This window comes from Rhinolophus sinicus, linkage group LG17 (assembly GCF_036562045.2).
Source record: "Rhinolophus sinicus isolate RSC01 linkage group LG17, ASM3656204v1, whole genome shotgun sequence".
NCBI classification, from domain to species: Eukaryota; Metazoa; Chordata; class Mammalia; order Chiroptera; family Rhinolophidae; genus Rhinolophus; species Rhinolophus sinicus.
In genome coordinates, this window is record NC_133766.1 from 16,992,607 (window position 1) to 17,016,256 (window position 23,650).

Below are 23,650 nucleotides of genomic sequence, written 5' to 3' on the forward strand. Positions count from 1 at the left end.
GAGATATTAAAATGTGAGAAAAAAAATACTCACCACCTTGCTTACGAAATAGAACAATTACCAACAGCACCGAAAGGCTTGTACTCACCAACTTGATCTCTTAACTTTCTGCCCTAGAGAAAACTCTTGTGCTGAATTTTGTGTGTTTACTGTTCTGTTTTTGTTTACATTTAGCAAACATGTATCCTATGCAGTGTATTGTTTGATTTTGTTTTTGAGCTGTTCTCTGGGTGGAATGATACCGTATTCTGACCCGTTTTAAAAAATGTTATGAGAAGTTTATCTGTGCTAATGTGTGTAGCTGCCATTCATTTTTCACTATTGAATATCCCACTCTATTCATATCCTACTGTATTATCAATTCTGTTGTTAGAAATGTGGGCTGTTTCTAGTGTTTTGCTATTCAATTATTTTTGCTAGAAACACTCTCATAGCTGTCTCCTAGACGTGTTTCTCCAAGGTGTATACTTTAGCATGGAACGGCTAGGGCTAAACTAGAGTCCTCCCTTCTGATTGCCAACAAACGCTGCCGCACCCCACCCCGCTCCCTGAATAGCTCGAGTGAGTCCTGTTTTTGCTTTGTCTATGGAAGTTCAGGGAGAGGAATTGTTTATAAAGGACGGGGAGATGGCGGAGGTGGAGCTTCCCAGGTCATAGTCTGACTTTCAGCCTTGGACCTGGGGAACAAGGTCAGAAGGAATTGAGGCAAGATGGATCCCTGCTGTTGGCTCTGCTGGGCACCGGGGAGGTTGGGCTGCCCGTACCTGGACATTGGAGTCTCACAATTAACATCACAGAATCCACTGTGAGGTCACTACTGGGCTCCAGGGCATAGAAATTCAGACAGAATGCAGCACGACATTCTCAGGTGGAACCGTTCTTTATTTAAACTGCAGGAAGGAAAGCTGGACTAGGCTCTCCAGAGATGCTTCCCTGCGCCCTGGTCCCTTTTGCAGCTTCCAGCTCTGGGTCCTAGTAATGGGCTTCAAGGGTCACCGTCTCCGTGGTCTCAGATGTCACACTATCAGCCATTGTCAGCTCCTGGCCACCTGGTGCTGTCTCCTTGATGGCCTCCATGCGGTTCTTCTCTGACGTCTCAGTCAAGATGGCCACATCCTTACCGTGTGGTGAGGCTACGGTCTTTGTAGTAAGATTGGCTTTGATGTTCCTCAAGAAAAAGCTGATCCTGTTGAGTTTCTTGGTTGTGGAACATGAACTTGTCGTGGAGCTCCTCGCCAGTTTGTGAGACGTCCTTGACTCCTTGGCGATGGGGGCATGCCTGCCGCCCCCTGGGCTGCTGTGGCCTTTCTCCGTTTTGTCATCTCTCTGTCTGGCTAAGGACTGGCCAGGCGGTTTTTGGAACAGCTTGTCCCCCTCTGCCTCGTGTTGGCTTTCCGTAGTCCTGCGGTGATGGGCACCCCTGAGAGCTCTCTCCTTTTCCCTCCGCTCCCTTCTGCTCTGGCGGGCTTCAGCCCTGCCCGGGGACACTCGCTGCCGCCTTCTCACCTGTTCACTCAGGCGACCTTCCCTGGGCAAGGTCGAGATGAGAGGTCCTGTGGCTGCCTCATCAGCTGTTTCTCCAACAGTCTTGCTGGTAGGTTCTGCTTTTGCAATTGCAGCGGTCGTGCTGGCTTCTGGAGAGAGGCTAGTGCTGGAAGGACACTCTGAGGACTTGTTTGCAGCACCTGCCAAGGCCATTTTAATGCTCTTCGAGGACATGGTGGCAGCGCCCGCAATGGCTATGCTGGTTTTACTTCCTCCTGGACCCTTGGTAGCTGCCCCTGCTATGGCCATGCTTAGCTGTTCAGGGGCAGCAGACTCGGTTACTGCCATGCTCAAAGCGCCTGCTGTTGGCCCTGCTGCTGATACTTGGTCCAGCTCTGTAGATTTTGTGTGGGGGGTGGCTGCATCGGCCATGGCAGTGGGTTTGTGGAAGTCATATAGGGTCCCCTCCCCCCCAGCAAAAGCTGCAGAGGTGGCCCCAGCCACCTCCAAGGTCACGTGGAGGATTTTGGTGCTGACCTGGTCCTGCTCCCCTTCCCCCTGGAAAGCGACCGCTGCTGGGCAACTCCTGTCACCTTCCTCAAACACAGGCGTGCATGTCGTTTCCTTGGCAGGAGTGGCATGGGTGCCAATGTTAATGTCCCGTGGTGGTCGCAGAAGGTAAATGACCTTTTCCCAATAAGCAAAGAGGTCTTTCTGTGCATCCAGAGGGGGACACAGCTGTAGGTAGCAGGAACGGCCCGTGGCAAACTTCAGACGTAGCTGTTGCTTCTCACGGTCATGAATGGAGATCCGTACAAACTTCAAGGGAAGGAGCCTGGTGAGTTCTAAGGTTTTTGCAGCCTTGTGGCGTTTCTTCTTGGTGACCTGGCCGCGCCCAGCATGCTTTCCACCTCTGGTCGCCTGTCGGGCCAGCAGCATGACGTCTGGTAGTGGGTGGATGGGGCTGGTGGAGGCGACGCCCACGGTCACCATGCCGCCCCGGTTGTGTACATCGATCACCTCTCCCTTTCTGGTGATCTGGATAAAGTCGCTCTCAAATATAGGTGCGTACTTGAAGATGTCATATTCTCCCTTGTGCAGCTGTCGCTGTAGTTTCCCCATGGTGGTATTGAACATGCCCCCACCAGAGCTACTCTGGGGCGTGTAATACGGTAACAGAGACTCACTCTTGTTCATGGCTGCGTTTTCTCATGACAAGCTGGGCTGGCAAGGCGGGGCCCTGGGTCTTCTCTTTCTTGGTCTCGTTGTCAGAAGAGGGAGGAGCGGTGCTCCTGTGTCACACAGATGGATCTGTGGCAGGTCCCTCCACCCCACCCCAGCCCGCCAGCAACCCCTTTGCCTCACAGCGTCCCAGAAGCAGGGGTTGGGGTGGGGGCACAGATGATTGCCGTAGGGATGCTGGAGGGAGCCTGGACCTCAGACTGAACCTCTTCAAGGATGTAGAGATTGTAGAGTGGGCTCCCCTTCGGCCTCACCTCACCTCCGCCTCTGATTTTTTATTTCCCTGAGAGGCTGTGAACTCCCCTCACTCAGCCTAAACCCCCTGCGCAGCCATATTTATCCTCTGCTGCCCTTTGTGACCTGTTACTGTCACACACTCCTTTGTTTCTCACCCCCCAGCTGCCCCCTCAGTGTAGGGCCACCATCATCCCCTGAAACACCCCAGTTGCCTCCAGAGAGGACAGACCCATCCTGCCAGGGGCTCAGGGGGGTACCACAGTAAAAACTGGACAAAATCTATAGGAACAGAAGATGATGGGGTACATTTGAACCATTTGAGCTTATGGTTTACGTTTATTGAATAATCTAGAGTTGGTAGTCTTGGTCCCTAGCTCGTCCTTCTATAAAATCTCAGTAAGTGTTGACATGGTGACCTTTGATAATAACATTAAAAATCGCTTCCTCTAGGCACTGTGCTACGTTCTACACACAGGATCATAAGACTCCATTGAGTTTCGTACTGTTGCTACCATCCTCATTTTACTGAAGTTGGATCACTTGCCTAACCTCACACAAGCAGTGGTAGTGCAGGCAGTATTTGAAGGCAGATCTCGCTGAGTCTAAAGGCTTTGTTCTGAACCACTGCAGCACTTGGCCTCACAAAGAATGCTCCGGCCAACCAAATGTTTTCAAGCGCGATGGAGTTAACGACTTTCCTTAAGAAGACCCATTCTGTGCGTTATTAGAAGTTGCATAATGAACTCTATGTGTGTGTGTATGTTATGCAGAGAACCCAAGAGAGTGGCTGGCCTGAGTTGGGAGTTAACTTACCTAGGGGCTAACCTCAGTTCTCCTCCCCCATTATGCTTGTGCAAACAGTTTGTGTGTGGAAACCTAGAACTCTCTCTTAAGACCCCAGTGAAATGCTGGTGGTGGGGTACCCTGAGACGTAAGCTTCCATTCCAGGCGCCTGCCAAAGGCCTTGCTGTAGAAACTCCCGGCCATGCGGAAATGGTTTGGAAGCCCTGACCCCTGTGGGGAGCATGTATCATTATACCTCCTGCCTTACTGCCTCTCCCACAGGGCGAGGCCACAGGAGAAGTGATTTCTAAATGGTTATTTGAAAGTTCGGAGGAAGACCCCTGTTTCCAGCCCTCTAACCTCCCAATTTGAAGTTATACCTGAAATCAAACCTTAGAAATTCATTCCTTGAGAATAAAGGCTATCTTTTGCTTAAAATACACACATCTGTCTATCAGTAAATGAATGGATAAACAAAATTTGGTTTATCCATACAGTGGAATATTATTCAGCCATAAAAAGGAATGAGGAATGCATGCTACAACATGAATGAACCTTGACAACATGCTAAGTGAAAGAAGCCAGAGATGAAAGACCACGTATTGCATGATTCCATGTATATGAAATATCCACAAGAGGCAAATCCACAGAGACAGACAGATTATTGGTTGCCTAGGACTGGAGGGAGGGCAGAATGGGTTGTGACTGCTTATTAGGTACAGGATTTCCTTTAGGGTAATGAAAAATTCTGCAACTAGTGGTGATGGTCACACAGTATTGTGAATGTACTGAATGCCACCAACTTGTATACTCTAAAATGGTTACAATGGCAAATTTTACGTTATGCATATATTAATCACCCCTCCCCCACACACATACTCCTGCTCAGAACTCTTATAGTTAAAAATCATAGGTTTCATCTTTAGAAAAGTCAGTTGTGTGACCTCGAGCAAGCTCCTCAGCTCTCTACTTCCTCATCTGTAAAATGGGGATAATAACAGTTGCTGGATTAAATAAGATAATGCATATAAAGTGCTGAGCATATTGTCTCGGTAAATGTTCCTTTTATAGGCATTAGTCCTCAACCGGCCCTTTAAGTTGTGCTGTGAATTCCTTCCTGAGAGCAGTTTTTGATAAGACAGAGAGAATCTTCTGGGGTTAGAGAAGACAGAAGGATTCTCAATGGGCACATCTGGCCTCTCCTAAGCTTTCCCCTCGGGCAGATCCATGAAAACACTGTACGGTTGTATTCAAGAAACTGTTTGAATACAACCAAATAGTACTGTTTCCCCGAAAATAAGACTGGGTCTTTATTAATTTTTGCTCCAAAAGACACATTAGGGCTTATTGTCAGGGTATGCCATCCTGAAAAATCATGCTAGGGTTTATTTTCCAGTTAGGTCTTATTTTCAGGGAAACACAGCATGGCATGGGATGGGGAAGAGAGGAGAAAACTTGGTTTGGGTTTGGGTTTGTTCAAAGCCCATGGGGAGAAATTAGGATTTAATGGAAAATAGCATTTAGCTTTTGGCAGAAAGTGAAGGTTTCAGTTCCAGAACCCCTGTCCTGGGCCAGAACCCTTTAAAGCTCTTTACTCTGAAACAGGTGTCAGGCCAGGTCTCAGGGGAAGGCAATGGGGACAGGATGAGGACAGGAGAGAGGGTGGGCTTCCCATCCCATCAATGTGACATAACCACAGAGGCAGCCCAATGAAAAGACATTGATTGTCAGTCTAGGTGCCTGATTTTGGAGGAGGTCCCATCCGAGTTTGCTCTCCTAGCTAGACACCCCCAACTTTCCCTCTCCGTCGAATGTAAAACAAGATGAACTAAACGATTTGAGGGTAAATACATATTCATCCTTTTTTTTTTTATTAAAGTATGAAAACATAAACTTGGCTACAGAAAACAAAACCATGTTTAATGCATTTGTTTAAAGAATGTACAGTTCCATTAACCATATACAGTGCATTTCTCAGATCAATTTTTCTTGCCATAGCCACCAGCCCCTTCCTTCCTCTCCAATCCATTATTGCCTATGGCAGCTTAACACTTGGCACCTATGCTCATAACCAGAGGGTAAATGCAAGGAATTTTTCCCCTCCATCAGGATAAGGGAAAGATTATCTCCTAAAGGAAGGGGTGAATGGTACTTCCACCAGATGGCTCTTTACAGATTAGGAACTACCCGTGATATGCAATTAAAGCAGCAAAATTAGGACACCTGTGTCACAGGTGATAGTTTAAAGGAACCATACACAAGTTCAAAGGAGCAGGCACATTTGTGTGCACAAATCTTAACATTTAACAAAGCCACTACCTCTCTGAAGAACAGCATTGGTAGCAGGGTAGCCAATTCTTATTTCTCGCCTGTGAGTGTTAGGTAAGTGCACAGGCAAAGAGCAAGGGAGCCCGGCTCTGCTCCAGACCTAAAGAATCACATGCTCTGGAGAGTCCAGAAAATTAGGTAGAATAGTTTTCTTTGAATTATCACACCTGTCCCCTCTAAAATTATTCTTTCTTCCTTTTCATCCCCACCCCTCCTTTTCTGATAATTGAAATACATTTTTTTGCAACCATGAGACACACATTTGGATATCATACTACTACATTCCAGGGACGACTTCAAGAGTTCTGTGGCAGAACGTAAGGTGTCCATGGCTCAAGGTGAACAACAGGTGTGTGTTTGAGGCTTATGGACATTCAGTGAAACTGCTAGTGGAGATATTCAGCAATTCAGATTTCATATCAGAATTCTATCTTAACACCAAACAGTGGGTCTAACCGATTGATTTGGTGCTGTGTTCCTGGGTTTGTTAATGAGAAATCGAGCGTCAGATGCCACAGACTGAGGAACAGGGTTGAAAGTCAACTGCCCCAGCTAGCTTACCCCAGAGAATAAAGAAGGACAGTGGGGAATAGCCAAAGCTAAATAACCCCCTCCCTAAGCCAAGGAGAGGAAAGGGATGGGAAGTGACAAGCTCTCAACAACCAACCCATGAAAAAGAACAGAAACCAGCACAACACTTAACGTTTACCGTATCTTGGTTCCAATATTTATTATATGGACAGGTTAGGAAAACTAGGATAAATAAGTAATATTTTTCTCTTACAGAAAATTGTAATGATACTATCGAGTAAGTTGAAACACTCTGAGGATTTCACAGAAACATCAGAATTTAAACAAACAGTAGTAGCCAGCGTCCTCGTGGCCAGTGCGAAGGACCTCTCACAGCTGTACATGCTCTAGGCCAGATTTCTACAAACATCTGCATGACAAAAACAATGCCATTGACATCCAATAATGCTAAAGCCTAGGCATCACCTTGCCTCAAACCTGTCTCCAAAGCAGGTGAATGTGGTTTTCTCCTGCAAGTCAAGGAAAATGAAATATTCTTTGGCTCTTCCCACCTAGAAATAACGGCGGACCTAAGTCACTGAGCGGAGAGTCCTAACCTTTGGAAGGTGGACTTTCTGCTTTCTTCCTGTGACATGATAACTGAGTTTGCAACAGAGGACCTGCAGTGGTGCCCTTGAATTTTGTGTTAACGCCCGGGTGCCAAGGGAAAGGCAGCCTTCTCCGTTGGCACAAAACTGCATTGCTGGCCGGCAGAATTCTGTTTTCCTGGAGCTGACAAGCTCCGGGAAACATTTTGTAAGACACTACATGTGGTGATAGCCCTCACAAACTCTCAGAAACAGATCTGAGGAAAGTCATGACAAAATCACACCAGTGTTGTTGGAACAAACATCAGGAGAGCACAACGCTTAGTTATGAAACAAACGCCTTGCACACAGTGTGTCCTGTACATAACAGCATATTTGCTAGAAGCACAACCCTGGCCATTGCACAACGTTGCTAAATGCCATTCTCACTCCACGTCCCCTACCAGCGACTGTGGCAGTGGCAGTGGAGCAGGTGGCCCCACCCCACCCACCCAAGGTACAGGCACTTCTTTTGCATGAATCCTAATGGTGGGAGTCCTGGTTTTTGTAGAATCCAGACGAAGGCAGGCAGGACCCTAAACCAGGGGCCATCAGGACAATCCAAGAAAGGCCGGTATGTAAAGGCCTAAATCCTGGAATTGAGGCAAAAAATGCCCTTGTTCTGGTCCGAAGTCCACTGTGGGGCAGCGTGGAGAGGCCCAGCTGAGCCACCGAGCCCTCCCACCTCCATGGTTCTTTGCTGCTGCGATTCGAGAGGTGCACAGGAAGTCAGAGCTCCAAAGCTGCAGGGTTTTGGATGTAGAAGGATGATTCGATGAGGACTCCCCAATTGCCCCCAGAATCACAGCTGCTTAGCTCTGCAATGTTCCTTCTTTTATCTGTTGGATAAAAAGGTTTCTCTCATCTTCTGGAGTCCTCCCGTTCTGAGCCCGGACAATACACGTGGGCCGATGAAGATTCAGCATATATATCAAATGCTGCTTCTCATTCTTGAGCTCCTCAATTTGGGCCTTCAGTTCAGCATTCACACTCTCCAGCTTCTCCGACTCCTGGGGGACAAGCAACAGAGTTAGTAGGAATGGAGCCAAGGTCCAGAAAGGAGGAGGTGGCCACAGGGAGGCACCTGGGACACATCAGGGCTCATCGAGCTGGGAATGGCTGCAGAGGAATGCCCTGGGCTCCATGCTACAGTGCCCCACAAAACCGGGACAGCAGCATTAGGTTTGGGAGAATCCAGACTCTGGAGAAGCCTTTGAACTTGGAGGCTTCCCCAGAGATGCCTTTGAGTTTCCACTCAACATTGAGGTGGGTTGTGACTCTAACAGGAATGAAGCTGCAGTGAAAAACAACAGCTCAGAGAACTCCTTTGCCCAAGTCCAACAGCCTGTGTGCAGGTCTTCGGGACCTGCAAGGGCCTTAGGGGCTGGGAGAAATCCAAACTCATGGTGCTTAGTCTTTTGTGCGTCACGAATTTCACTGAGAAGCTCATCTCCCCAGAAAGAATATATATGGCAACACGCAAAATGTCTTAATTTTCACTGACTCCCTAAAGCAACCAACGGAACCCTTGGGGACCTGTGGAACCTGCGTGAAGACTCTGCCCTGGCCTGTCCACACCTGGGGGAAGGCACATAATCACCAGAAAGACTGTACCACGGCCGCCCTGCCTGCCACAGATGCCTTTCCCTTGAGAAAGGGGAGCTGGCTGAATGCAGCCAGGAGCTCAGACTATTGGACGAGCCAAGGAGAAGGGCTGCGGAGTTAAGAGCTACACAGGAACACCAAGAAAGGGTACCCACTGCTTGTGGATTAAGGAAATAACTTGTTTGAAGAGATTAATTAAAGGCTTTTCATGGTGAGCCAAATGAGAGCTGGCAGCTTCCTTTTCTTAGGAAAATGAGTAAAGGAAGCCTCTTTAACTGGATGACATGTCCTGTAGCCTGGAAGTTGCTGGACGTGTATGGACTGGCCGAGACTGCAGTGGTTTCTAATTCACACACCTGCCTTTTATACATCCAGAGTCACATTCATTGTGCAAACAGCTTTGTAATCTTCTCATTCAGCCACTGGTATCTCTGCTACCCAGCTGCAACACCCGTCTTGGGAAAACACTTCTGGGTAGGGGCCGTTTTAACTTCCCTTCTCATAGTTTCACGAGGTTGGGGGGGGGGGGCAGACATGAGCAGGAGAGGAAGGGGCGAGCAGGCACTCACTTTTTGCAGACACTCTGTCTTCTCCTTCTTCTTATTTCGGCACTTGGCAGCTGCAATCTTATTTCTTTCCCGTCGCCTTTTTTTCCTTTCGTCTTCTTCAGGGGCTGCCTATAAAATTCAAGAGGGACATGTTTAATGGGAGGCAAGAAATGCGACCTGCCTCAAAAACACTGCCTTTTATTGCAGCAAAAACTGGCAAATCAGGGCAGCCCTAATGCTAAAGGACCCAGAAGGAATACAGCCCTAGACTTCTGTGTGAAATCTCACTACACACATACACCTTTAAGAATGAATGATGAAAATCAAAGAACTGTTAAAATTACATGGGCGATATTGGTAAATTAAAATTGAGCTGATTTTACAAATGCATTTGGATTTTGAAATAAGAGTTTGATATTCAAATGGATAACTATTGGTGATAACAGTACTACTTTAGAGCAGGAAACAGATTCTGCTTGGGAAACACGTCCTTTCCCCTTGAAGCGGGAATGACCTCAAGAGCATCACCTCGCCACTCTCTCCCCCTAACTCTTCTCAGCCCCATTCAGCTCGGTCTTCACCTGGAGGGCCAGAGCGGCTCCTTCCTGAACTCAGGAGAAACCTGGGGGGCTCCTGGAGAAGAGGAACCCTAACCCGTTCCCCACCAACCTGGCCTGATCAGCCCATGACGGTGCCAATGGTGTGTGGTTAACTAGAACCAGCCATTGATTCATCTTCCAGTTAAATACTGATCTCTTCCTCCGTGCCCCACTGTGAGCCGGGCCTGGCACTCCTCAGAGAACAAAACCCTGTCCTGCCTTAGGATCTGGCCCTCTGGAAGTTCACTCTGATCCTGACTTCGTCTGAAGACTGATGGGGAATCAGCAAAGTCCGGCTGCTGGATGGGGCTCAGAGACCAGAGTCCAGCCGGGATGAAGCAGTCCCAGCAGGCTGCGTGGGTGATGGCTTAGGCTGCTAAGATCAGACCTTGTCATGTCACTTATCACTGCTCTGGACAGTGGCAAAGGGCATGGGAGCCACACCTCAAACCAAAGAGACCCTGGCATGCCATAATCACCTCACCTCTGACTCATTACTAGTCCTTTTGGATTAAATGACACTGACTTTGCTTGAACTGAGATGGAAGGCCTTGCAATTTAGAGAAACGAAGACCAAGGGGGAAATATGATGAGAGAAATCCCCCCTTTTACGTCCTGGATCTCAGAACCACACAGGCAGACATTTGGGTTTAGACTAAATTGCCTCTGAATCCCAGCTTCACCACCTGTGAGACCTTGGCCAAGCTACCATGCTCTTTTGGAGCCTCAGTTTCCTCATCTGTAAAATGGGATCAACAATCTCCCCTAGTAGAGTTGTGATGAGGGTCAAATTCGTGAATATATATTTTAAGTGCTTTGCACAGTGTTCAGCTTAGAGTCAGTGCTATGTAAGCATTAAACCTCACCATCAATATCTTCATCAAGAACTCAAAACGCTAGTATTTCCTTTACCACCTGACAAGTATTTTTGGATAGGTGGGAGAGAATTCAGGTTTTTCTCACATGAGGAAGTACTGGAAAGCAGAGCGAATCTCAGAGTCACACACTGTCAGAGATGGAAAAGCCTTTCTAAAGCCCATTTAATTCAATTCCCTCAGATTATTAATGTGGAAATGAAGAATGCAACCAACAAATAAATACTGATCTATTAGTCATAGTAACAGTGGCCGGTAGCGGTAGTGCCCAGGGAGGCCCAGGGATCATCGGCTCCTGGTCAGCAACCAGTAGGCTACAAAACCCGGATGTAAACCCAGGCCTTTGGCTCTTGGCCTGTGTCTTCTCCTGGCCACAGGTGCCTCGTTCCACCTGGCTGCCTTCCCAGAGGTGACCGGGACCTGGGGAAAAGGCTCATGCTGCCCAAACACACAGGATGCCGATGGGTTTCACAGGCTTGGTGTCTCCCTTTAAGTGGAGAATTACAGAAACCAAGCGGATCAGGATATTCAAGGAGGTCAGTTGGTGTACTCTCTTCCCAGTAGAAAAATCTACTTGTTAAGCTGAGCTAGCATTGGAAGGTCGCTTGGTGAACACAGAATCACGGATGGGTTGGGTGGTTTTAGGAGTGTTTCCACAAAGCAGGCTGCCTGCTTCTTCCTCTGGAGAACCCTCCAATATCCTTCCAAAATGCTCTCTTTCCTTCTAATGGGGATCCTACTACTTCCATTGCATCCTGTTATCTCAAGATATTTAATTAAAAAATTAACAATGCCCTTGAGTGTCCCATGATCCACCCTGCACTGCTCAGTGTTGGACTGGGTACCGAGGACCTCCCCTGAGGTTAATTAGGCCCAGCCAATGCCCCTAATGATGTCTTATGGCTACAGCATCACACAGCAGTCCCCGCTACCAGTCACTGAGCTATCAGCCACGTCCTCTGCTAGACCCTTAACAAATGTAATCTAATTAACCCTTAGAGCAATCCTATAGTGGAGTCATTACCCCAACCCCCTTTTATAGAATCACAGAGAGTCTTAACCAACTTCCTTTAAAACTCAGTTTCTTTTGGCCAGTTCCACTACTCCTTGCCCAAATGCAATGCTCATGCTAGGTAAGTCAGCCTGGCACACTCCCATCTTGCACCCATGTAGGAATGGCCAACAAAACAGCTAAGACCTCAGCTCTGAAGTCCTTGAGCCACCACAGCCTCACCAGCAATCACCTCCCAGACTTCTCACCATGTCTGTCACTCCAGGGGTCTTACAAAGGGTTGCTGAGAGGGGAGGAGGACAAACGTCAGAGACAGAAGGGAACTTGGAGCAGAACCTGGTGCCAAGGCTGTGAGCATGACACACGGCTGTAAGCATGGCTGACTGGTCCTTGCTCCACAGTCTGGCCACCTGGGTCCTTGTAGTGATGAAAACAAACACTTGGTGCTTCTTCAAAACGATGAGACACGGCAGGTGATCTCATACAAACAAGCCCATGGCTTTAAGTGACCGCCATACGCATACATCCAGCTCTACATCTCTGAACTCCAGACCCACGTATCCAACTGCCTCTCCCAAGCTGCCACTGGGATATGGAATAGGATGGACCCAACCCCTACAATCCCAATCTCAGCAGCAAGTGGGCGCTCCATCCTGACAGTTGGTCAGGCCGGAAATTTTGGAGTCACCCTTGAATCCTCCTCCACTGGGAGCCATACCCCACGCCCAATCTGTCAGTAAATCAGCTTTACCTACAAGACAGATCCAGACACCCCTCACTGCTCCCACGCTGATGCAGACCCTCCTCTGCTCATGTGGATCACTGCGACAGTCTCGTTTCTGTGCTCTGCTTCAGCTCTTGTCCCTACTGCCCATTGTTAACATGACAGCCAGGGGGATCACTTGAAACTGTAAGACCACGTCACTCCTCTGCTCAGAAACCTTCCCATCTCACTCTGAGTAAATGGCCGTATCTTTATAATAGTCTATAAGGCCCAGCCGGATCTGCCCTCCACCTATTAGCTCAGCTCCAACCTCACTCCCCAGCCCACATGGCCCACATTGCTACTCCCCTTAGGCACCAAGCATACTCCCCACTCAATGCCCTTGTTCTTGCTCTTTTTCCAGATACCCAGACGTCCTCCTTCCTCTCCTCCTTCGTTCTATCAGTGAAACATCCCCGACCTCCTGATTTAAAACAGCATCCCCACCTCTACTCCACTCTGTTCCCCTGTGCTGCTGTATTTTTCTCCTTCACCCCTGTCTCTCATAGTATGTATTTACTTCTTTTGTGTATTATCTGTCTCTTCCCAGTAGAGCGTAAGCTTCCTGAGGGCAGTGGTTTTGTTTTATTCACGCTGCAGTCCCCTGCCGAGAGCATGCCCGGCATGTGACAGGTGCGCAGGTGTGTGATACATAAGTGCTGAAAGAACCGGCACTTGTGGTAGAACCTACCTGGGCTTTGGTGACTGACATCTCAAGAGGTCTGCTGCTGACGGTGACCGACTCTAGTGCAGAGGACATCCGGTGGCAGAGGTGCTTGTTCTGGATGGCGAACCTCAGCTCTTCCTTGACAAAGGGTGTCAGGTTAGCAAAATCCTCAAACACCAGTGAGCCAGGAGGGGACAGGCAGGGGACGATGGCAGAGGCACTGACTTCCGAGGCAGAGACCTGGCCTGGGTGTTGAAGCATCATTTTGCTGAAAGACACATTGAAACCCAAACTACTTTAGGGACTTGGGGGCATGGGACCAAGTCCCCCCACACCTGCAACCTCCGACCCAAGCCCCATGCCCAGGGGAAGTCCCGTCAGCTCTTGGTTCTGTTTTCATTTCACGCCACCCTCAGCTTAAGTAAAACAGGTTCTTAAAAAACACAGCTCAGTGATGTGGATAAAATGCCTAAGTTTACCAGGGGTGGCGTTTCAGACTATTTTGAATTCACAAAAGCATTAGTTTTGGCTGGTATGCACATATGCAAATATAGCCTCAAACAGTCCTGAAAGAGGAAGAACATTAAAAAAAAAAAAAAGGAAACTATTATGTAACCCCATTTCCAGTCTCTTTTTCAAAAAGGAACTCAGAAGTCATCTGAAATCAAGTTGGATCTGCCAATGAGTGGCAGAAAAGCAGGGAGTGGGGGACCCCTGAATTTAGAAAATGTATCTCTGACACTTCTCCCTCGGGAAGTTAGATCCAAGTAAATGAGAATGAGGATGGTTAACTGTCACAGGTGTGTTTCTGTGAGCCAGTCCTCGGCAGGGGCTGGAGGATGGGGATTCAGGTCACGAGGGACTAGTAGCCCCTTTGTAAAGTTGAGGTTGGTGAAGCAAAGACCTCAGAGTAAAGAGAAGGGAGAAGCTAAGAATTTGGATCTCGTCTTGTTCAGCCCTGTGCTGTGGCGAGGCTTGGTCAGGGGCTACAACGGGTCTGGGTCTGGCTCTGGCACTAAGAAGCAGTGTGACCTGAGCTATCTGCGTCTCAGACTTCATCTGGCAAATGGCTGAGAGCTCCCGCAGCACTGGGACTGGGTCTCCTGTTGCTCTGTCCCAGAGCCTGGCCCAGTGCGTGGCCCCGGCTGCTCCCAATGCCTGCTGACCACTAGAGACTGCCTGACTGACTGAATACATGAAATGGGGAAGCAGCAGTCAAAGCAATGGCTTCTGAGGTCCGTCTACCTCCATCATTCTACAGCCAGGGAATCCAGAGAGGCCACAGGAAAATAAAGGGTAGAAACAGTAATAGTTTCATGGTCCCAATTTGGAATAGCCCCCTATAAATCTCTCCCTGCCACATACTCCCTCCAGCAGCAGTTGTCTCCCACACCGCCGCAGCCAGTTATCCAGGGGTGATGAGCGTGGGGACTGTCTAGGCAGGGGGTCCCCTGAAGCATTCCTCTCAATCTGGGGACCTATGGTCTTTAGCCTACACCAGCCAGACAGGAAGACCTTTGGCAAATTGCTAACATTGAAGGAGTGCCTCCTTCATACCAGACACCTTATGTGCATTATCTCATTTAATCCTCATGCGAAATCAGTGAGTTAGGTCCTAGCCCCATTTTATAGATAGGGTAACTGAGGTTTACACTTGCTAAATAATTTGCATGAAGTCATAGTGTGAGGCAGAATCAGGATTTGGAATCAGGTTTGACTCCAGAACTCATGAGCTTAACTTATAGAATATTATTCCACATTGCAAAAACAAAAAACCAGAGCAAATTTTTCTTGGGGGGGGGAGAAGGCAGGTGTGGGAGCGCATGGAGGTCCTGGACTGAAGTGATGGAGGGAAGACTAAGCACAGAACCACAGGGAAAACTTAAACTCTAGGTAATGAATTGCTGATCTCTCTAAGTCAGGTGTACACTCAGGCTGCTACCTGCTTTCTGGAATATGTATAAGTGGGGTTTTTTTAATCCACAAAATTCCAAGACTAGGGTCAGAAGCCCCACGTAGTCATATGTCATCATTATACCTCCCAAGGCCTCTTCTCCTCTGTAAAAGAAAGCTAATAACCATCACCCTATTTTCTCATAGAGTTGTACAAGGAGTTGAGGAAATAATACATGAATATGGCCTGGAAAACATAATGCCGCTAGGAGGTACGTTCTTCCTGGGCCTCCCAGGGATCTCTCCAGCACAGGGTTAGTTCTCTGACGGATGCTCTGTGAGGTCCAGGTGGGAGGGGGGCTGGTCACTCACTTTGATCTCAAACACTTCTGAATAGCACACTGTGACCTCTAACTTCCCTTTAAGATCAGAGATAGACTGTTGGAGGCCAGTATTCCAGGCCAATGAACAGCACCGTTGACTATTCAAAGAAAACCAGGAAATGTATCTAACTCTCTTCCGAAAGCCCTGGATCATGAGTTAGAACTGATGTTCTGCTATCATTTAATCCTACAACCTTAGGACGCTGGGAGGGTTCTTCTCTGGCAGGTGGTCAACTCTGACAAACCAGCTTTCTACGGACAGAGCTTCAGATTCTCCCAGGCATTCATGGTTTCCCACCCTTTCCAACTTCATTAAAAATCTAGTAGTTCAGGGATGGAATTCCGAGCTACCACTGGGCTGACCGCTGTTTGGAGGACCAGCAGGTTCCCCTCTACATGGGGAGTTTGATTTCCATAGCAGTTGAGTGTAGTTCCATTTTACCACCCCACTAAGTTTATTAATGAGCTCTCAAGGCTTGGGGTCTGCTGTTTGGGAACATTTTTTCTTTCTTTCTTAGTGTAAATTCAGTAGTCCTGATGACAGAAACTGAAGAATGTCAGTGGTGTGGAATGTTTTTATGAAAAGGATTGGGTGGGCTTATTTGGGGACAGAAATGGCTTGTAAAAATGTTAAAAGCCTTTCAGAAAGTAAAGTAGTTGTAGCTGCAGAGATCTGGGCTTTCTCGGCACTGGGCTAAAGCTTAGTTTCTTGAGATACTTTCTAGTTACTTCTTTACTCAATTCTCTTAAGGTATGATTCAGCATAGACTCAGGCTGTGCCCCTAGAAGGAAAATGAAGTTAAACCTTCAGGTTTTTCCCCAAAAGTTGAGAATCTCTAACATCCCCCTCACTGAAAAAAGAATATATATGTTTGGGATTTTCTGAGTTGACTTTCTGCATTGATCTTAAAATTGTCCAGACTTGCTACAAAGGACATTTTGCTTCTGCTTCATTGTCTCTGATCAGAAATCATGTCATATCACTGATACTAATTTCATCATTTTCAAGAAAGTGAAACTTAACTCATGTATTTCTTTAACTGGAAATTCAGCTCCTAGATTTTATTTCCTAGTAGCTATGAACAACTGCATTGAATTTTCACTTTTAATTTTCATCTCTTTCCACTAAGCGCTGCTCGTATCGGTCTTTTGCTCACTTCATATGTTGGTCTTTCTCCCAGCCCACTTGAAGACGGGAGGTGTAAGGCTGGGCTTCAGGCTCAGACTCTATGCTCCCATGCCCTATCACTACCTCTCACAAGCTGAGCACCCACCAACCAGCCACTCATGCTTTCAGGGCCTCTGTCTCCTGGTCTGTGAAATGACACCAATACAGCCTGCCCTGGTTCCCTCACAGGGCTGAGTTTCACGAAGGTGCGTTTACACACATCCTGGGTAGTCATTACTACTGTGATTCCACTTTCCCCATTTCAGGTAGAACTCACAACGTTGTTGTCAATGCATTTTAGCCCCATTAATCAGGAAGTAATGGAACCCTCAAGAAATTCCGGTCAGTGCAGCCTCTTTTGCACTTTGATTGACCTCCAGGCTCCTGACACCCCAGGTCAATTCCACCCCCTCTATTTGCTGGCCCCAGCTTGTCTCCACTGGTCTTAAGAAATAACTAGTTCTCACTCATGAAACCATTTCTGGTTTCTGTGGTATCCTGGCTATGTACTTCCTCCTCCCAAGGACAGTTAACACTTGAAGCCACTGATCCCGCTCCAAGCCCAGCCAATCTGAAAAAAGGAAGACATCCTTGGCTTTATCGAAGGGGATAGAACACCTAATACTAGAATGATCTAGGTCAGGTCTTCATTTGTAATTGAGTAAAATGAGGTCCAAGAAGGTAAAGTGACTTGCCCAAGGGCATAAAACTGGTGAGTGGTCTAGCCCAGGCCAAGCTGCTGACCACCCACCAGCTGCTCATTTTGCTTCATCACCAACAGAGCTCCAACCAACAAGGCAAATGGAGAACAGAAACACTGACCAGGTAGAAGAGAGGTCAGTAGTCAAGAAACCTGGTACCCACCACAGAGGAGGCTTTGACAGGACTAGACAGGGAAGGAGTATAGAAGAGAACAAGGAAGAGAAAGGGCCAAGAGGGAGAGAGAGAGAGAGAGGGTGGGGTTAAGACAGGAAAGACCCAAAGGCTGGGATGACTGCCACAGGTACTGAGTGTTATATCTTACCCACGCTGTGGGCCTAGAGTGCTACCTGCCATGTTAGCTCTGAAACCAGCCAGACAATAACAACTGCAAAACTCACACCCACCGCAGTCTTCGTCTGGAATATCCTCAAAGCAAGAAACTATATGCTGTAGCATTATTCTACAACACATGCTAAATGCAAAACATGGGGACAGTAATATCAATTTCTCCTTCATTTAAAGTTGGGGAGGCAGAGGCCACAAACAGATGTGACTGTCACCCACACCAAAATAAGTGCCCTGGAAGACGTGACAAACAACACAATAGGCTCACAGTGTGGATAAGACACAGCACCTGTGGCAGCCCCCTTCCCCTCCCCCACCACACACACACATTTTTTTCTCCATCAGGGTTTAGCAACTCCTTTACTAGTAAGGAAACATATGTGCTCTAGGCAATGAAATTAGAGAAAAGAAAGTGCTTAGGAGGAAAGAAAGTAAGTAGATGAGCTGAAAATGGGGTGTGGGGAGCAGAGGAGAACCAATCCAATGGAAAGAAAGTTGGGAAGGGAAGAGATGCCCCATGGAGAAGTCACCCTTTCCCCATTGCCTCAGAGGCTGGTCAGTGACATTAGATAGAAACCCTCCGCATTCAAGTCCCCTGACTGGCCCCTTTCCTTTCAGTCACCCCACTCTAGAATCTAAAAATCTTCTGGCCAATAAGGACCTTAATGGTTATCTGGTCCAACCACCACCTCGCGCCAGCAAACCCGCGGAGGGGCCAGTAGTGTCTACGTGCCCCATCTTCCAGCCGGGGATACTGAGGCGCAAGGACATCAAGTGTAGTGTGAGCTCTCAGGTCCTGGCCACTAGACCATAAAGCCAGTCTCTCAATTGTCTGCACAACTGGCTTCGCACCTTCGCTTCCCCCACAGCGGGTCTCTAGGTACGAAAAGCAGAGAAATCCGCGAACCCGCCAGAGGAAGAGCCAGAATCACAGGTAAGGGAGTAACGCGCGAGAGACTTGGGACAGGAAATCTCAGACCCAGGAGTCCGACACCAGCCTGTCCCGGAGCCCTCTCGGTCTTCCGCCCCAAGACAGCTACACGAGCGCTGGCCACTTCTAAACTTATCGCAACGAACTTTTCGCGCCTGGCTCCCTGCGCTGAACTTGCTGCCTGGCCCTCCCGGGTGCGCAGGGCGACTCCCAGCGGCCGCTCCCGCCACCTCGGTTCGCCTGTCCAGTCTCCATTCATTCCGTCCGGCCCCTGGCGCAGCCCTTCGGCGAGCCGCTGGCCTCCGCTGCCCTCTGCGGGACCTCGGGAAGGCTGGGCTCGGCAGTGCCAGTGCCCGGGCACCAGGCGAGGGATGGACCGGACAGCGAGCAGGAAGGAGAGCCTCGGACATCCCCGCGCACCCACCTTCCCACGCTCGCTCCCAGCCTTGTAAGAAAGTCACCAGGGCGGAGAGGAGCAGTGTTCCCAGCCCGGCAGAGAAGCGGGAGCCCCACCTCTCGGTCACCGAGAACCTTTCGCGCCCTGAGTCAAAAGAGAAAGTGAGTTCTTTGCGAGAAACTTTCTGAAGCTCCGAGAAGCAGCGGCGGCTGGGAAATATTCAGCCAGAGTTCTTTCGAAGCAGGAGGCTGGGGGCCTGGGTCGGGGGTGGGCGCAGGGGTCGCGGGACTGGTTACTAGCCGGGCGCAAAGGGAAGGAAAGCGAGCCACCCTCGCCGCGCTCACTCACTCGGCTTCCAGCGCTCACCTCCGGTCTCCACTCGGGGCGGCCAGGGTCTGGAGGGCGGGCGGGCAGGGTCGGGGCGGGGTCGGGATGCCTGTCGGTAGGGCTGGCGGGCAAGCACCGGGGACGCACGGCCGGCGCGCGGGTTGGCGGGTCCGCTGGGGCGGCGACGCCAGGAGAGCGCTGTGGAGTGCGCGCCTCGCTGTGTGCGACTGTGGCTGAGAGTGCGTTGCATCACCCCTTTTATAGCGCTTTGGTTGGCGCCGCGCCCGGATTACTCCAGTCTCAGGCTGACGTAATGCTATTAATAGCTTCCTCCGAGAACCAGCCGAACTAGGCAGGGCAAAGGGAGGAGGGATGAAGGCGGGGCCATCGGGGAGGAGGGGAGAGGTGGGGACTGGTGATGCAAGCTCCGGGAGGAGCGGGCTGGGGCGCGTTCACTCGGTCTCGCGCGCTAGGACACACACCCGCCCGCCCTCTCTCTCCATATCAGGACCGGAGTCGCCCAGGCTGGCCGCCAGATGTGCGTACTCGCCTCTGCGTGTTCCAGGCATGAGCCAATGGTGCCCAAGCCAGCGGCATGACTCCACCGCGCTGGCATCTCTCCCTCGGATAGGTTGTGGGGGAGGGCGCTCGTGGGGGAGAGAAGAAAGGGGTGGGTCCTGGCTGCAGCCCAGACTAGGTGAGGCTGGGAAACGTCCTTTCTCTAAAATCCGTAATCATTTTCTGGAGTTTCAGGAAAATACCCCCTCCCCTGCCAAGCGCCTCCTTCGCAAGTAGGGGGTGGGGTAGGAACAGTAGCCTTAGCCTCTGGTGAGGGAGAGGTGCCCAAAGGCACCCTACGGTGAACCCACACAGTTACCGCCAGGGATGACCTCCGTGGCGGGAACCGCGAGAAGTCTTGTGGGTTAACCCCAGCGCGGAGGGCAGCACTCTGCGGGCACCAGGCGCTCGCAGCCCCTGCGCACCCTACAAGAGTGCACAAGCGGGCCATCCCTGGAACCGGTTGGGAGCCCGAGCCCGAGGCGAGGGTGGGACCGTATGGGCTAGAATTTTTTAACAACCACAAAGCGTTTGAAATTGACTGTGAAACGAACAAGACCCTGGAAAGACGAGAGACCTGGAGAAATCATAGGCATCTCTGAGCGACCAAGAGTGGGGCTGAAGCCTAGAGGCCAGGGAGAGGAGAAGAGAGAAGGTGCTTTGGTTTCTGCGCGCGGGGCTGGGCGGGGGTCGCCTCGCTATCCCGCATTGTTTAGGGAAAAGCCCTCTTCGGCTTTCGCGTATTTTTCTGCGCCCAGAGCGGATTGGGCTGGGACGGAACCGCCTGGACTGGGGCCGCAATGACCGCCCCCGAAATGAGGCGCGGTAGCAGAAATTCCTTCCGGGAAATTCCTTCCAAACCCGGGTGGCGGGAAAAGCTGGGTCCCGTGACCCCAGATTCGAGCCGAGGCTTTAGCAGAACTGGATTTGAATCTTTAAAATGAGGTTTTGGTTCGTATTCCCCGACTTTAGTTGTCTCGGCTTCAAGAGTGGCAGAACCGGGACCTTCAAAACGGCCCATAGACGAGTATGTGTGGACGCCAGTGTGGCCCTTGATGTTTCTGAACCTGCCTCCCGCGCCTCCTTGCGCGTCCGTGAGGTGTGGGGGCACAGCTGGCGGCAGAAACACCTGCTTCCACCTGCCTCTTAGGAGAAAAGCGATCGAAGATCATAGTTTGGTAATTTGGGTAAGAACTACAGGGTCTCAGAGACCGGGTCTCGCTCGCCCGCAGCCCCACTCCAGCGCACCTGCAGCCCTCGACTGTTACGGTCATGATGGAGGGTTCAATCAGTCTGTCTGTCTCTTCTTTACACACACACGCGAGTTTTGCACACACACCCGGGAATCTATGACCCTTTCCGCAGCCCCTCCGATTGCCGAGCAGCCTGGAGCAGAGAGACCCTCAGAGCTGCAGATAAAAAACTGTCTCCCGCACCCGGGTTCCTCTCCCTCCAACCCGAGCCTCACACTAAACACCCCGCTCCGGCCCCAAGCTTTGGGCTTAGGACAACGCGGAGGGCGGCCTCGGAAGTCCGCTCCGTACCCGGAGGGTTCGGGAGCCCCGGGGTTCCACGCAGGATCCGCCAGGACGTTTCCTGACAAGGTTTCCAGCGGCGTCGCGCGGGAAGCGTGGAAGCGTGGGGCGGTTGTTTTGCTTTACTTTTCGCCATGGTAACGGCTCTCCCAGCCCCACCTTCCAGCCCCCACGCCCACAGCCCGGCGGTCCCCGCTCCACACCCGCACACCCGCCCTCTTGAGGAAGCGTCCGCTGGTAAACCCCGGGGCAAGCTGGCAGGTAAACCCCAGGCGTCGGTACAACCCAGAGACCCTAAAGAAGGGCGTCTGTCAATTTAAATGAAAGTTGTTTGGGATTCTCCACTTATCTGTTGTATCTTCTTAGCTACTGCCTGGAAGAGACTGCGCACCATTATAAAGTGAAACAAGGAGATGGGGGAAGACATGTGAAATCTTGATCCCTCTGGGAAACTCCTGCAGAGATCTTCAACCAGTTTACATTTAAACTATGAGCGGTTCATACACGCAAGCCAGAGTTGTGGAGGCTGAGTCCTGTCCTTAAGGGGAAATTAAACTTCAGGCGTAGGGTAAACAAACAGACCAGCGTGCACAAACCAATGCAAGAGAAGGGTAATTAAGACAGAGAGATTCACATCCCACCCACCCCCACCCCCGTTACCATCGTGCCTCGGGTTTCTCTTAGTCCTGTTTCGGTCTAATAATTCTTGGTTTTGAATCTCCAAGTCACACCTGGATAGAAAAGTTCTCAGCTATTCATAGGAGTCGGAACCAGCGGGTCTCTCTGCCTAACTCTCCCACTGAAACTCTAAAAGCGTTAAGAATCTAGAAACAAAAGTTAAGTCCACCCCGTCGTGAATGAAACGCTTATCTAAGGAAAACAAAAGGACTCCTGCCTGCCTCCCTGCCCCCAACCCCCAAGAGACCTGCGTGTGAAATGCCTGGCTAATCGCAGAGACTGGGGAAGTGGAAGGGAAGAGCCCCAAGGTCTGTGCAGCCCGACGAGTGAGCAGTATGTGAGTCCTGTGCGTCCTCAGTTTACCCTGCCCTTAGTTGTTGCCACCCAATGTCCAATGCGCACACACTGTGGCCTCTAGAGGAGCAAGAACCGCTCCCCAGACCAAAATGCTTCCCTGCACCAAAGCAAACAATGCCTCTGCCTCCTGAGAAGGAAGCACGGGCTCGGATTATTTAAAGGGTTCATCCTCAGTGAAAGAGGGTTAAGCAGAGACTTGAATATTGTTGAAGCTTCACGCTGGAGAACCGCCTGGGGAATCTACATTCAGACCAGCCTTGGTGTGTTTTTGCTGAGTGAGATAAGAATTGGAAACTTCATGCTGGGGCATGTGCGAAAGGAAGGGAAAACAGTTAAAAGGGGAGGAGATGGAACTAGGCAGCTAAAAACAGTCCACTCGTGGCAACCAAGTCTAAACACCAAAACATTGCAGGGAGCCAAAAAAAAAAAAAAAAAGTTCAGAGATATTTAAAGATTTTAGCAGTTTCTTAGTCCAGAGAACAGTTCCTTCCCATTCCCTCCTCCACCCCATTACTCTTCCAACATTGTGTTTGCTCATAAAGCTCTAGAGAGGCAAATTAAACACAAGTTAAAATCAGTCATGTAGTCAATTTTAACCCACTTCACCTCAGAAAAAGTGTGGGGTGGGCTTTCTTCTCTGTTCTGCTTTCCAAAGCCCACACTATAAAGTCAGTTGAATGAGGAGATTACTAATTTCACAGTCTTCAGAATGGGCCTCCTCAGGAAATGGGAAGCGTGGCACAGTGGGCTCTGAAATGTGGGAAACGGTAGTTTGATTCTGGATTCAGCACTTCGCACCTGTATTGCCTTGGATAAGTCATTTCACTCTCTGGGTTTGAGTTTCTTCAGCTGAAATATGGCACTAATAGTAGTACCTAACGCATAAGTTTATTGGGACGATTCACTGAGAATGGGGCACACAACCAGTCCTCAGCAGTGGTGTCACTGATTATGAATCAAGGACGGCTTTTGGGAGATACCCCTGAATCTCTCCCAGAGCCCATTCTGTCCCCTAGTTGTGTGACAAACAATTGTGGACGAAGTCGAGCTATATTCAAGAATGACCATCTTCCCA

The 23,650-nt window shown here is 49.7% G+C and overlaps 2 protein-coding genes across 4 annotated transcripts; both read right to left on the reverse strand.

The window, feature by feature from the left end:
* Positions 1-972: 972 nt before the first annotated feature.
* GARIN4 (golgi associated RAB2 interactor family member 4) lies at positions 973-2,682 on the reverse strand. Its single transcript, XM_019738018.2, has one exon. It carries the CDS (start codon positions 2,680-2,682, stop codon positions 973-975), a length of 1,710 nt encoding a protein of 569 aa, XP_019593577.2.
* Positions 2,683-6,773: 4,091 nt separating this feature from the next.
* ATF3 (activating transcription factor 3) lies at positions 6,774-19,695 on the reverse strand. 3 transcript variants are annotated; one of them, XM_074322158.1, is made up of 4 exons: positions 19,487-19,695; positions 13,322-13,569; positions 9,407-9,510; positions 6,774-8,242 (listed from the first exon to the last, which is right to left on the reverse strand). In XM_074322158.1, exons 2-4 carry the CDS (start codon positions 13,563-13,565, stop codon positions 8,045-8,047), a joined length of 546 nt encoding a protein of 181 aa, XP_074178259.1. In that variant the 5' UTR covers positions 13,566-13,569; positions 19,487-19,695; the 3' UTR covers positions 6,774-8,044. The 3 variants fall into 3 exon arrangements, with proteins under 3 accessions (XP_074178259.1, XP_074178258.1, XP_019593681.2); XM_074322157.1 differs by having other exon boundaries at positions 19,469-19,695; XM_019738122.2 differs by lacking the exon at positions 19,487-19,695 and having other exon boundaries at positions 9,407-9,514; positions 13,326-13,924.
* Between the last annotated feature and the right edge of the window lie 3,955 nt (positions 19,696-23,650).

Excerpts from the sequence above, each read along its gene's own strand:
- GARIN4 (XM_019738018.2), bottom strand. The coding sequence starts at position 2,682 with ATGAACAAGAGTGAGTCTCTGTTACCGTATTACACGCCCCAGAGTAGC.
- ATF3 (XM_074322158.1), bottom strand. The coding sequence starts at position 13,565 with ATGATGCTTCAACACCCAGGCCAGGTCTCTGCCTCGGAAGTCAGTGCC. Across the intron at positions 9,511-13,321 it reads AGTCACCAAAGCCCAGGTAG|CCCCTGAAGAAGACGAAAGG; the intron begins GTTCTACCACAA and ends TTTTATAGGCAG. Across the intron at positions 8,243-9,406 it reads AGACAGAGTGTCTGCAAAAA|GAGTCGGAGAAGCTGGAGAG; the intron begins GTGAGTGCCTGC and ends CTTGTCCCCCAG.